This window comes from Cygnus atratus, chromosome 1 (genome assembly GCF_013377495.2).
Source record: "Cygnus atratus isolate AKBS03 ecotype Queensland, Australia chromosome 1, CAtr_DNAZoo_HiC_assembly, whole genome shotgun sequence".
Taxonomy (NCBI): Eukaryota; Metazoa; Chordata; class Aves; order Anseriformes; family Anatidae; genus Cygnus; species Cygnus atratus.
Window position 1 is genome coordinate 100,875,091 of NC_066362.1, and position 14,245 is coordinate 100,889,335.

The 14,245-nt window shown below is 46.8% G+C and overlaps 1 protein-coding gene across 6 annotated transcripts; it reads right to left on the reverse strand.

The window, feature by feature from the left end:
* Positions 1-654: 654 nt before the first annotated feature.
* On the reverse strand, positions 655-12,607 carry ZYX (zyxin). Of its 6 annotated transcripts, none has more exons than XM_035546111.2 (10): positions 12,391-12,591; positions 10,173-10,265; positions 8,482-8,742; positions 5,644-5,825; positions 3,646-4,152; positions 3,154-3,295; positions 2,900-3,069; positions 2,563-2,741; positions 2,181-2,301; positions 655-1,756 (listed from the first exon to the last, which is right to left on the reverse strand). In XM_035546111.2, exons 3-10 carry the CDS (start codon positions 8,729-8,731, stop codon positions 1,646-1,648), a joined length of 1,662 nt encoding a protein of 553 aa, XP_035402004.1. In that variant the 5' UTR covers positions 8,732-8,742; positions 10,173-10,265; positions 12,391-12,591; the 3' UTR covers positions 655-1,645. The 6 variants fall into 6 exon arrangements, with proteins under 6 accessions (XP_035402004.1, XP_050569044.1, XP_035402001.1 ...); XM_050713087.1 differs by having other exon boundaries at positions 2,129-2,301; positions 12,391-12,590; XM_035546108.2 differs by having other exon boundaries at positions 9,175-10,265; positions 12,391-12,587.
* Between the last annotated feature and the right edge of the window lie 1,638 nt (positions 12,608-14,245).

Genomic DNA, 14,245 nt, shown 5'->3' on the forward strand with positions numbered 1-14,245 from the left:
ATTTTTAATCACAAGAGCTAAAAGCAGCCACACTGAAACCATGCCTATGAACTACCCAGAAATCAGGTAAGAAACTAAATAGAAAATAAATGTAGAATTTGTTTATTCTTTTTTTATCCTACAGGAAACTTCCAGGCATTTCCTGGATGCATTTGAAAGGAGTTATTAAGCATTTCCCCCAACTTGGCAAGAGAACAAGAGGTGGTTTCATGTCTTTGAAGTGCAGAAGCATTGATGCTTACCACAAAGAGTTTCACCTGCAGTGATCGAAACAGTACTGCGCTTAAACCATAAACACCAAACACAAACACTTTCTCTAAAAAGCAATAGTGAAGACAAAGCAAATTGACAACTTTAGCCCAGTTTGATGCAAATGAAATGTAGTAACACCTATCAGTGACACACCAAGCAGACTACAATCTTGCTGTACTGAAACCTGAAATGTGGTCTTCTATTGCTTTAAATGAGAGCTCTTCTCCAAGCACAGGAAGTAGAAAACTAAACAATTTGAAAAGAAAACCAAGATGTGGAGAGAGAAAGGCCATTTTCAGTTTCATAACATCTTTGGAGGCTGGGTAGAATAGCAACTATACATTCTGTAGTGCCTAAGACATCAGTTCTCAGGGGTAGTTGACCAAATACAGCACAGACATCTTAATGGAAAAATCGTCACTATTTTATTGGATGCAAACAGTGGTTAGACAGTTATTCAAAAGATTTGTTTAGTATGACATTTTCTAGTCCAGGAAGTGAGACTCAGTGCAGTAACACACAGAGCCAGACAGTATATTGCAATGACACTGTAGCTTCCACTGACAGCAGTGAAAGAACCCCTACTTGGAACAAGGAGATGCTCCTCAGTCTGCTGAATTCTCATCCACACATTGAGGCACCTCCTCACCATACGCTGCCCATCCTCGTGACAGTCTTTATTTGTAGACATGTGTTCTTTGGACTGCTTTGTTACTCTGGTGCCCCCCCAACTGTCCAGAAACCATGCTGAGACAAAGTTAACTTTGGAGAAAGAAAAAAAATTAAGAAGTTTCCAAACTCAGGAGCAGAGTAGGATTCCAAACATTGCCAGTTTAATCTGGCTAGAAGAAAAAAAAAAAGGGTGACAGGACAGTTAGCCAATAAAATCCATTAGAATAAAAGCTAGTAGGTTAGTTTTTTCCAGCCACTATAAAGAGGTGGCACAGGAAAGAGAAAACCTATGACAGAAGCCATACTGAGATGGAGGCTTCCACCTTCTAATGTCAAATAATCATTCCTGGCTTCATGGAGCAGAATGCTCAGCCTTTCCCATTGCTGCCACAGGTCATTTTTGCTACTTCCACCAGGCGGTGGTGGAGATTTGGTCTTTCTCCTCCAGTGCTGAGCAAACAGAGATTTTGCACTCACCTCAGTCATAGCCCCCAGCCTGGAATACACTATGGCCAGGAAGTGGTGATAGGAGAAGAGGTCCTTTTTTGGTGGGTGTGCATAGTGAAGTCTACGAGTTGTGAATCTTATGTGATTAATGAGCTGCGCTGGCAGAGTCTCCATTGGTAGCAATCTGACTTGTCAGGCAGAAGGGTAGGACAATGGTGGGGAAGGGAAGAGTACTGAGTGCAGGGGTCTTCAGGGTATGCCTGCTCCAAGCTCCTCAGCGTGCTGTTTTGGCACGAACAGTGTGACACTTCATACATAATACATGCCCATCCAGTGGAAAACAGCCATTCTCGTCTGCCTCAATGGATAAGGGCCTCCCACAGTCCTAAATGGGGAAAGAAAAAGAGGGAGGTAGCTCAAATGACAGCAAACAGCAGGGTAGATACAGACAAGGATGTAAGAAATGCCCTATTGGATCAGGATAATGGCTCCCAGCCCACTGCTCTGTCTCTGATGGTGATAATGGGAAATACCACTTTGAAAGAAGAGCGTGTGAGCATAGCCTCTTCTGTTATCCCTTTATGTTCCCCCAGCATACATAGCTGCTATGTTAGAGCTGTGTTAGAGGCTACAACCCTGCACAGTCTTTATTCATGAACTTGTTGTCTGTGAGTGCCTAAACTTGATTCAAAATGCTTCCAAGTCATTCAAAACAAGCTCAGTGTTTGGTCAGGATAGGCAAGTTCAAAGGTGCTACCTAGTTGGTGATGACGCAAATGAGATGAGAGGAGTGGGGCCACCAGGATTACCTCACACTTGTAACATTTCATGTGGAAATTCTTCTCCAGTGCCACCACACGCACTGTCTCATCCTTCCCAGGCTCCGGCATGATGGGTTCACTACACACTGAGCAGCGTGGAGCATACTTCCTGTAACACACACAAATACACAGGAGACCATGACCACTGCAGGTTTCTCATTGTCACGTATCAGTATTAGCAGCAGAGGAACAAATCACAAAAAGTTTAAGTGGGAAAAGACCTTAATTGGTACATGGTACTTTGCTGACTCATTTTTAACTTTATGTCCAACTGATCACACAGGCAACCCAAGCCCATTTTGCAGTAAAATTAAACAGGTGTGAAGGAACATCTGCTTTCAGACACCACATGAATGAGCTTTCTCCATACCTGTGGTAGTCATCCACACAATGAGGCTGGTTGGCCTGGTCCACAATAAAAGAAGCCCCCTCGAGAGGGGTGTGGCACATCACACAGGTGAAGCACTGGGGATGGTATGAGTTACCAGTGGCCTTCAGCATCCGATCTGTGATGGTCTGTTTGCAGACACTGCACTTTTCCAGGGTCCCCTAAGCCCAAAGAAAACAAGTAAGACAACGTTAATCCAATCCTCCATCCCCAGGGGGCTACACCACAGACAGGTGAGATGGAAGGGGGAAGGGAAAGGAAGAGAGGCTAGCCACAGCAAACTCAGCCCTCTCCAGCAGCTTTCATCCCAGTGACTCACAGCATAGCAGTCCTCACAGAAGGGCTTCTCATCCACATTGTAGAACTGCTGCCCCTGCAGCTGCTTCTCACATTTGAAGCAGGTGAAGCACTCCACGTGGAAAAGGCAGTCTAGGGCCCTTACAGCTGGCTGGGTTCGTGACAGAGGCTTCCGGCAGAAGCCACAGAGCTCTGCCAATGGAAGGAGAAAGGTATTAGGAGAGAGGAAAACACACCACACTCTCAGTCCCATTGATGTCCACTAAAAGAACGCACCAGAAGTAGCGGCTTCTACTGGGGGTGGGTTCTCCATATCCTTCAGTAGTTTCTGGGTCAACAACTCCAGCTCTTCTACCTCCTTCATGGTCAGGGAAGAGTTTCCCTTAGGCGGGTCTGCACTGGAACCTGTGGGTCTATGCTGCAGGAAGAGGAAACTGTCAATCCCAAAAGATGCTTATAGGCAAAGCCCCTCCCACCTTGTCCCTAACAAACCTGCTTCTCTCACCTTTATACCTCTTCTCTATCCCTCTCTAGGCAACAATCTGCCATCCATTATGTTTGCTTCTTTCCACCTTTACATGAAGTCCTGTCCCCCCTCCAGCACTGTTTCTAGTTCCAGCTCTCAGTAAGGTATTAAAAGGTGCTGTCTCTCAGATGAATAAATACTTCCCCTACCCTGGCACAGACCCTCCCTCCTCATCCTCCAGCTACACTTCCAGTGATTCCATGCTTGCCCAGAGACACTGGTTCCACGGCTCTATCCCTTACCGTGTCTTTTACGGCAGCAGGTTGTTCTGTGCGAACAGGCTTCTCCTGCACTTGGGGCCTTTCCCGCTGCTGAGCATAGGTGAAACTGGGAGGCTGCGGCCGAGAGGAGGGACCTGAAGGTGAAGGGGCTGTGAACTGAGTCTGAAGGGAGGTAGGATATCTTGTAGAGTTTGAAGGAGCCATGGAAACAGTGGCACCTGGTTTGGATCCAAACTTAGGAGAGCCAGCAACAGAAGGTGGAGTAAATTTAGGGGTAGACTGAGCAGGAGGAAGAGGAGGGGGTGGAGGGACTGATGCTAGGGTCTCCTTGTGCTGCTGTGGAGCTGCCCACGGGGCTGGGGCAGGGGTCACATCTGCTCCAGGGGGTTTGGAAGACAAGCTTCCACTTGGCTTTGGAGTGAACTTGGAAAGAAATGAATGAGGAGGATCTCTGGGTGCAGACGAGATTTCCATATGTGCCTTTGGGGCTGATGGTTGCTCCAGAGAACCTGTGGATACTGTAGACATCTGTAAAGTGAAGAAGCAGAGAGAAACAGGCAGTCATCAACAAGGTGGAAGGGAAAATATGCTGTCTACAGCAATGTCAGTTGCTGTCTCAGACTCATAATACTAAGAGACCCCATACTACTTCATATTTAAGTCACAAAAAGATGCAACATCTATGCTTTCTAGTCCTTCAGGCAGGTTTTCTTGCTATGGTTTACCTAAACATCTTAATCTTCAGTAGCACCCTTCTCACTACCTTAGTTCAGCAAACCAGTCATCTCTCCTTCCACCATTTCTGGACATTCTGGACGGCTCACCCAGGATTTGAAGGGATAATTTTCCTCCATGTTATCCAAGATTAAAGACATTGATCTTGAGAGTGACTCACTGATGCTCATCTTGCCACATACCTATACCATTATCCATGAGGAAAGAGGGAGCAGAGCCAAAGAACTGGGTGAATCCCCTACAGTACCAGATTTTGGAACCTGAGACTGTAGTACAGATCTGCTCCTGCCCTGAACAGATAGCAAGTTGGTGAGGACAAACACGGTACAGTCTCGAAAATCTACCAGCAGTGGGAAAATTCCAGGGATCAGAATGCCAGAAATATTTAGGTGGGAAAAGATAGCTGGAGGTCTGCAGTCCAGTACCCTGCTAATTGCAGGGTTAACTCCCAAGCTAGACCAGGTTGCTCAGGGCCTTGCCCAGGTGGTTTCTGAACATCCTCAAAGATGCATATTCCCCAGACTCTCTGGGCACCTGTGCCAGTTTCAAGCGACCAGTGGTGGGGAACAGGTTTTTCTTCTGTCCAACAGGAATTTCCCTTGTTGCAGCATGTGTCCCATTGTCGCTTCTTCTCTTGCTTGCCCCTGTAAGATGAATCTGTCTTCTCTCCAGCCCTCCTTTCAGAACTGCAGACATCAGTTATATCCCTGCCTTTGGCCTTGCTCCTCTTCTGCCAGCTGAAGAGGAGCATGCTCCAGTCCCCAGTGATTGCTGTGACACTTTGCTGGACTGCTTGTAGTTCAGTATTCCTCTGTGGTTACTACACTGGTGGGCCCCCATGGAAACAGTCCTCCAAGATCCAGCCTCAGCACTGAAGAGAGAAATAACCACTACCCTTGCCCTGCTGACTACACTCTCACTAATATAGTCCAGCATGTGGTTGGCCTTTATTGCCACAAGGGTGCAATGCTGGCTCACATTTAACTCTGTCCACCAGGATCCCAAGGTCCTTCATTTGCAGAGCTGTTCCCTGGTCAGTTGACCCTAACCTATGCAGGTGCATGGGGTAGTCCCATCCCCAGTGCAGGAATTTGCCTTTATATCAGCTGAACTTCTACAGCCTACTCCACAGTACCTTATAGGAAAGGACAGTGCAGACACTGAGATGCTAAGCAAACACTTTCCCACATCTCCAGGCTTCCTGCTGCTGATTTCAGAGAGAACTGAGAAGCTGTCTCAACTCAGAGTATCACAAGAAATTATACTTCCCTTGACCTCACTCACCTGTGGGGCAGATACCATGCCCATAGGCCCTTCATCAAACATTGGAGGAGGAGGAGAAGGAAAAGTTTCTTCTGGGGCTGGTGGAAAAGGCTCTTCAAAGGGTGGTGGAGGTGGGGGAAAAGCACAATTTGAGGAGAAACTCACATCCTCTCCAGGTGGGGGAGGAGGTGGCAGCGGCAGCTCTAGGGCAAAGAATGAGAATAAAAACAGGCTTCGATCATGTCTTATTCTTAGCCTGTACAAACCCCACGAGGAGTCTTGAAGGTATTACAGTAAGTTGTCCCCAGTACTCATCAAGGACAGCTGAACTCCACAGGATCACTTTCACCTTGTCCAAACTATTTGCCATCACATAAGATTTCCTCAGTAGCTACTGCAACTACTCACTAGAAATAGTTATTGTATAACTGAGAAACATGTCTTAACGTCCTTTCACACTCCTCCTCATTCTTTGGTCTCTAGTATGTAGAACAGAGAAGAGCGATGTCTATTACAACACAAATCAAGTGTGAATCCTCTTCCCTTCACCATACATAGGAGAAAGATGTTCTCTCATCAACTACGTGGCAAAGAATATTAAAAGACAAGCAGGTATAACTTCTACATTTCTTATTCTGGATAAACTGAATACCTACTTCTTTTACTAGCTAGTCCCTTTCCTAGCAGTAGCGTGAAAGACCAAGTTCATCACTCCTGCTGGTCTACGTATGACTTTTAACAGCAGTCATCAAGTTGTCTAATCTTTATATGCAACTGTTGTCCACAGACTTTATTAGGACTTCTCATTTGTAACCTAAGGGATGTGATACTGCCTGTTTCAGAAAATGAAAGCTGAAATCTTATTAGCCAGTGGAATGCACAAACTGCAGTGGTATGTAGCACCTCTTCCAAACCTTCTTGTTCTGCTTATGGGGAAGAAAGAAAAAAAAAGGCAAAAAAAAGTAATACAAGGCTGATATTTTTTCCTCAGAAACTACAGTCTGAGATCAAATTTGTATATGCTTGCTTTTTGATTTAAAGGATAAAGAATATTGCAGAAATGAAACCCTGATCCGCTGTCAAAATGTTTCAAAAAAGATTCACTAAAAGCCTGCTTTATGAATTATTCACTCAAACAAAAAAGTTTGCTACAAAGTTACTATACCAAATTTATAGAATGATCAATATTAAATAACATTCCTACACATGGCTGTCCTGTCATTTAAAGCAAATAAGCCAATTGCCATGGCTTTATGTTATACTGGCATTTCTTTAGGGAGCGTACAGGAAAGGGAGAGAATGATCAACAAGATATGCATCAGAGAAGGATCAAAGCAGATCCATTTGTTTCATGACTGAGTCAAAACTGAGTTTCACTTGACTGTCTGTACTTGAGGTACCTTGCTAGTACAGCATTGCTAGCAGCCCTCACTTGATGGTGACATGGCAGCTGAAGCCAATTGGTTCTTTTGCTAATCTCTGTTAAGGTAGTTTCTCTATAATAAGCTTTATGGGGAGAACAGAAGTGAACCAACTAACACCCAATCCTCTACTTGTACTATACGTTGAAAAATATTTTTCAACATTTGTCTACTTCTGTACTTGAACTAATTTATTTGTGTCAATTTGACACATCCTACATGCACACTCCTAATCCACACAACTATAGCAGAAAAACAAAATCTAGTATAAGACCTTGGATGACAGACACAAGATTCCAGCCAACAGCATAAAAGCAGAAAGTCACCAAAGTTAGGCAGTGCAATTCTAAGAGACAGAGGCAACAACACACCAAGGCCATCGTGACTCATGAAATGGAAAAAAAGGCTTAATCATTTGTCCCTAGGAACAAGACCAGACTTCCTATCATTAGATCAGCTGCCCACTAACTTAGTACACTAACCTAGGAATAACTGTGTTACACAGTCTATGCTAGACAGTTAAAGGGAAAAAAATTAAAACAGAAGTAAACATTATTTGAACATATCAGTCCTGGCTGAGGTACAAGTTAATAGGATATTGGGGTAATATGCATCATCAGACATGAGCAACAGGTCCCTAGAGACATTTCCAGTAGTCCCATGCTGATCAATTCCAACTAGGGAAGGTACACAACCAGGAACCTTCTGCTCCTTAAGACACAAAAACAACCAACCACCACCACCACCAAAAGAACCAAACCAAACAAACAAAACCACACCACCACAGGAAAAAAAATAAAAAGAAAAAAGAAAACCACACACTAAAGCAAGAAGTCACCCTACACAGGAAATCACACCCAACCCAAGCCACGAGTAAAAATTATAAAACTCAGCCATACAAACTTAGTCTCACTTCCTGTTTTTGTTAGCTTACACCCTTTTTCATGCAATTATTTCTACCTCCCCACCTCTTGCAGCAACAATGGCAATTGCAGAGTCCACAAGAAGGATCTCTACAATCAGAGAACTCAAGCGAAGATGAACCAGTAAGAAAGAGAACAGCATGATTCATCACCACCAGGGTCAACTTTCTTGCAACATATTTGTTCTCAGACGTGCTTGCCAGAATATCACTGCAATTACACAATTATGCACAGTGGGAATACCACAAAAAAATACATTGCATTCCTGCAGCTTGATTAAAATATCAGCACAACACAGAATTGACTTCCTGACTCCTTTTCTATTGAGATGCCTCACATTTTGAGATTACTTTACAATCCTTTTATCTCATTCTGAACCCTGCAATTGCCTACAGCAAGAGTATCCTTCATTCGTAGTGGTTTTGAGCCTATTCCCCATGTTTAGCCCAATTACAGACCTCACACTGAGCATTTAGTATCACATATTCACATCTGCCATGCCAGCCCTCACCTACCTTCTGCCAGCATGGACGTGGAAGCTGATGGGATCTCCCCCACCCTCCCTATCTGGGCACGCTGGGTGCCTGCTCCGGGAGGCTGGGGCAGCGATGACTCTGATGCACCCCCAGCCTTGAAGGGGTTCACCTTGGGTTTAGGGGCGACCACAGGTGCAAACTTCTTCTGTGGGTTGTAGAAGGAAGGGGTAGAAATGTTGATACTGACTGTGGATGTCATGCGGGTCCCTGGGGTACCTGGCGAAGCCATCTTCTCAGTCCCTGTCCAGAGAGAAGAGAGAGGATACTGGTATGAAGTCAGACTTGGACCTGAGTCAAAATTAATAAAAAGGAACACATAATGGAGGGATACAGGAGTTTATGTATTGGCAGAGGAGCCTGAGCACTTCCAGGACCAGCACAGCAAAAAAAGAGGAACAGAAACTACAGACAGCTCGAATGAGCCAGCACACTTCGCTATCTCAGCTCAGCACAGCACTGACCACAAAGGGGGTCCTGACAGCTGCATGCTGCCATGGGGAAAACCAAGCTCTTTGCTGCATGAGACAATGACGATTCAGGAAAGGAAAGCAGCTGGTGACCGGAACAAGTGTCACTGCCCCACACAGCGAGCCCCCCACGCCCCAGGGAAGATGCCCCCCCCCCAGCCATGCTCTCCCAAGACCAGAATTATTATTTCCTCACCCCACTTACCTGATAATGTCATCTGTTTCCTCTTGACCTCAGCCTGCAGCATCCACAGTAACGCCCCCCTCGGCCCCGGCACGCCCCTCAATCTTCCATCACACACACTTTACCTCAGGACCCTCGCATGCAGGTAGCTGTGTCAGCCAGAACAACAGGTCGAGCGAGGGGTACTCTGGTGTCACATCCCCTGGCGAGGACCCCCTGCTATTTGGAACCTCGTCTCTGCTTTCCTCCCTCTCCTTCCTGTCACCGGAGCCGGCGACATGAGCTCCCTCTGCCTGTCACTGGCTGCACCAGCCGACTGTTCCGCCTCCACCAGGAAGCACTTCCAAGAGGCATTGCCAGCATATCAGGAGCCATCCCCTTCAGCTTCTGCTGTACACACAGCACCTTTAAGTCAACCCCTTTCTTTAAGTCAGCCCCTTTGGATTGCAGGCTGCACAGTAAGCACCACAGCAGAAGAGCAAGCAGTGCCGCTGTAGCCCTGCCATGTGCAAGGACCCCAGGTCTCAGGATGAGAGCTGCATTTCTAGGATTCCCTCAGAGCTGCAATGCAGGCCTGAAATCTCATCTTTGCCAGAAATCTCCACGAAGTCAGACACTTTGTTGTAACCCCTGGCACGCCTATAGTCCTCTTCCCAAAACCCCAGCCCAACAGTGCTTCTGCCAGCACAGAGGCTCTGTACCAAGCATGTCGAATTGGCATGTCCAATTCAGTGCCCCTCCGCACTGCCTGCCTCTCTCACACAGTCAGCTCACAGTAACAGCTGCTTGGACAGCCTTGGTGCCATGAACATCTGCCTACCATTAAACTCACCCATGGCTGCTGGTAAGACCTGCATGCTCAGTTCCAAGTGGCCCCACAGTTCAGTTCAGTATGGCGCGATATAGTTACCTGTAATAGTTTCTCCAGGCCACAAGTGTGTGACAACATAGACAAATGTTAAGTTTGTGTTGCTGTACTTTTTTTTCCCCCCTGTTTGGGGTTGACGAGTTGCACGCACCTTGACAAATTGTTCTAGGCTCTTCAAATGCAGGAAGAGGCAGCAACAGTGAGCAGCAGACAAAGAGCTGAGCTAAGCACGCCCCATATGATCCTGCATGCAAAAAGGGACAAGGAAGAAGAGTAATTAACAAGGTCTGTCCTTGATCCCTCTGATTGCTGGGAGTCAACTTCATCCAGCCTACAGCTTCTACCACAGCTACCAAATCTATTAAAAAGACTTCTAGCCTTTCTTTAGAGACTTCCACTGATGAAGGCACTTAGATGTCTTGTGCTCCACTGTTTCACTATGGTATAATGGATCACAGTATCATTCTACCAGAATTGGCTGTCTTATATGCAGAACACCACAGTGGCAGTCATTTCTAATCATGATCCATACTGGGGTTAGCCAACGCAGAGATTGTCTTGGGACACTGGTTGCTTCATAAAATATGCTGGCTTCACTACCAGCAGCTGCTATCTCCCTGAACCCAAAGCAGCCCATTTCCCAGTATGCTATGTCACACTTAAGGCCCTTTCTGCTCAGAGCTAACTACATCCAGCAGCTGCCCCTGCTCATCCTCATTTCTATTTATCTGTCCACCCCCGCACAGATCAGACTGAGAAAAGCTGTCCTTGCTTAGTCCCCCGCCCAGCCCTGCACTGCTTGCTGCTAATATCATCTAAACCTTACCAGGAACATGCAGCTTATGTGAGTCCTCTGGCACTGTTTGTAAAAGTTATTGGAAGAGGGAGTGTCAGACCAGCAGACCTAATCTTAGATCCTTCTCCTCCTCCTATGTTCCCTGAGGGGAGAGATTTTCTGCCTGTTAACAGCAGTTAGATGACTCAAGTGGAACTGTGAAGAAAGATGTCCTCAAAGGATGTAGTGAGGATACTTAGTTGCCCAGTACGTGGTTTCTCTCTAGCAGAGAACAAAATGTAGGACCAAGCAACACCTCCCTCAGCAGCAGGGTCACTTTCCAGAAGGTCCCACGGTGGGTCTGCCACCTGTTACACACCCAGACACCTTGCAGTTCTTTGGCCCCAAGACTGAACTTTCTAAAGCTCAGCTCCTTTCCTGGGTTAGTGGAAAAAGAAGGAACACATGGAGGGAGAAAGCAGAGTGTCATTTACCACCTATGTTGATAGAAAGCAGCTTAGCCTGAGCCACGCAGAAGACCCAGTAAAAGCTATTCCAGCACTTTGGTCTGACACACTGTACTTCCCCTGTTTGCCAATTTCCTTCCAACTGAAGGAGGTCAGAAAGAGAACTATAGAAGGAAAAAAAAAGAATCTGAACTGAACTCCTAAATTTGTTTAATCTGTTATGTTTATTTTCACTTTCTCTACAGGCTAATTCCAGAGAGTTCTCCCAGCCTATCCCCAAACTCCAAATCTTTGATGCGAGCAAAGTCCTATCAGCTATGCAAGCTGCAAGGTAGAGCCTGAAGAAAACCAGGATGGGGGAGGGGGGCATTCAGAGCTACAAGCTTTTTCCACATATGCTGCTTGTCTCCTCCCTGTGCAGAGGGAAAAAAAAAATCCCCAAAGCTATGCAAACATATTTAAAATGTTAGGAAGTTACGAATTTGCAAGCACTTGCATCTTCACTTTCTCAGGGCACTCCCAGAGAGACAGAAGCTCATATATTAAACAAATTTAATGCGCCAAGAGTCCCAGATTCGTCTCTTAAACACATCTGGAAAGAGACTCCATAGGTGTCTCACTCTTCCATATGCACACAAAAGAGGGCTTGTCCCGACTGAAACCAGGCTACACCCCCCTCTCCCTTCCCCACCGCTTGAACTATACAGGAGTGTTCAGCTGACTCCATTTCACCAGGAGGAAGAAAACTCGCCAGATTCGCACACGCACGAACCTCTCAGAATTGAACTGCTCCTCTGCAGAGGGGCAACCCCCTCCCCGCCGCCCCCCCCCCCCCCCCCCAAAAAAAAAAATGAAGGAGCCACGACCTAAAGGAGCCAATCAGTCCTAAAGACACCAGGAGAATTTCTACAAGGCAGGCAACTCTCCCAGCCCAAGAGGGAGGGGGGGGGTGGGGGGTGGGGGAAATCAGCATCCCCCAGACACCCACGAAATCCGCGGGGAGTGCCAGGAAATCAGCATCCCCCAGACTCCCACGCCGCACACACGCTTCCTCGACGCCAGTTCACTCCTCCTGAGCGCAGGGCTGCTGACAAAAGCTTCCCGTTAAGCCAGGAGATGAGACTCACCTCTGGGGGAGAAGCGGGAAGGGGAAATTCCGCCCCAGGGCGAGGAGTCCCCGAGGACCGAGGGTGCGCAGCTGGGCGCTGCTGGAGGTGCCGAGGTCCGGCAGCTCCTCGGCCCGCCCGGCAGGAAAGGCAGCAGAAATGAAAGGTGGGGGAGCTGCTGAGCCCAAACACTTCCTACCAACTCGCGAAAAAGGCCTCGCCCAGGCAAAGTTGTTTGACCATAAAAGGAGAGAGGCTGTGCGAACAGCTGAGCTCACTCGCTAGGGAATGTGGCAATGAGGTAACGGGGGAGTGAGCACACCGAGACGGGGGCGGGTTTGCTCGGCAGCGGCGGGAGCCTCGCACTGACATCTTGCGTGCACGGAGAAGGGGCTTTATGTGCTTGCTTTGTCGGCGATGACGAAGGAGAAATGCTCGCTCGGGTGCCCCTTTCCGCTCCGCTCCCCTCCCCTCCCGCCCCCTCGGGCGCCAACCCCGCGGCCCCTGCTCGCTTCCCTCCAGCCTGACAAAGGCACGCTCAGCTCCGGAGCTGCCCCTGTCCGTGACCTCGCTTCCAGTCGCTGGGCTGGGATTTAGGAAGAAATCCAGCAGCTCTGGTGAGGCAAGGTCCCCGCTGGGCTCTTCCTCGCCCGACCCAGCTGCGCGAGCATCTGACTCGCACTCTCCTTGTCTTCCAGAGATTAAAGCAAGCTATCGGATGACTCTACAGTGCAGAAAAGGGACTCGTTCTTCTTGTGCTGCCTGCAAGGCAAATACTAAACTTTCATATCAAAGACTAGCCAGTTGAATTGCTTTGTTAGATTGCCTGTGCTTTATTGCTATTGGCTTTATTTTTATCACAGTGCTGGCTGGGGGGCTCAGTCCTGCTCGATACTTGGGAGAGCCTGGATTGGTGCAGAAAAGCATGTAATTTTCAGCTCAAATCTTTTTTAATTCTCCTCGCTTTAAAGCCCCTTAGGAAAGAGGGATATCAATGAAGATAGCATTCCTGTGCTTTTTGCAGTCATTATATTTTGTCTTTGGAATTCAGCCTTAATATTTGGGTTAATTCCCGTACTGTTGCAAATTCCTTGGAGAATTACAGTATTTTGTAATGCTCAGAAGATCTGAAGTTTGTCTGCTCCTAAGTGACCTACTAACAAAGATACCTTCCGGCATGGGTAATTCACTCACAGGTGGCTGAATAAGCCACAAGCCACACCAGCTGTACTCTGGCTGTGCGTTACTGCAATATGCTCACATTAGAGAACGGTACAGAGACTCGACATGGCTTAAGAAATCCAGTGTAAACAAATCTTTAATTTTATAAGCAGGGTTTGCACAAAGAGGTAACATATTTTATTCAACCAGCTGATACGGTTGGAAAAATTTGGCACTGTGAGCTTTTTCATTTTTACACACCATTTTAAAATCGCCTATAGCAACGTATAGCACTGAGCATCTCACTGTTTCCATAGCTGCAACTGTTCACTATTGACCTATGACTGTTAAAAGCTTAGGGATATATAATTCTTACATGGGTGCAAAATATTGTTATAATGCTACTTCAGTAGGCATGTCATCAGCCCTGTTACCTACCATTGTTAATGCATGATGTAATTGTGTAGTTTGTTGTGTAGTTTGAGGAAGGTTTCTCTGTGCTGTGCTGGATCTTCTAAGACTGTTACTTTTCTATTACAGACATTCATTTTCCCTTTTGCTCAGGGAAAGATGTCAGTGCAGAACTAAAAAGATTTTGTTGTGGAATCGGTAACCAAATTCTGGAACATCACATTACACCTAACAATCAGCCTGAACTCAGAGAATGCTACCACTGTTCCCTGGGCTAGCCCCGACTCCAAAGAAAACAAAGAAT

Bases quoted from the DNA above. Each gene is read 5' to 3' on its own strand.
- ZYX (XM_035546108.2), bottom strand. From the start codon at position 9,217: ATGCTGCAGGCTGAGGTCAAGAGGAAACAGATGACATTATCAG. The intron at 8,743-9,174 runs GTAAGTGGGGTG...CTCTCTGGACAG, and splicing joins GAAACAGATGACATTATCAG to GGACTGAGAAGATGGCTTCG. The intron at 3,070-3,153 runs GTGCGTTCTTTT...TTCCATTGGCAG, and splicing joins AGTAGAAGCCGCTACTTCTG to AGCTCTGTGGCTTCTGCCGG.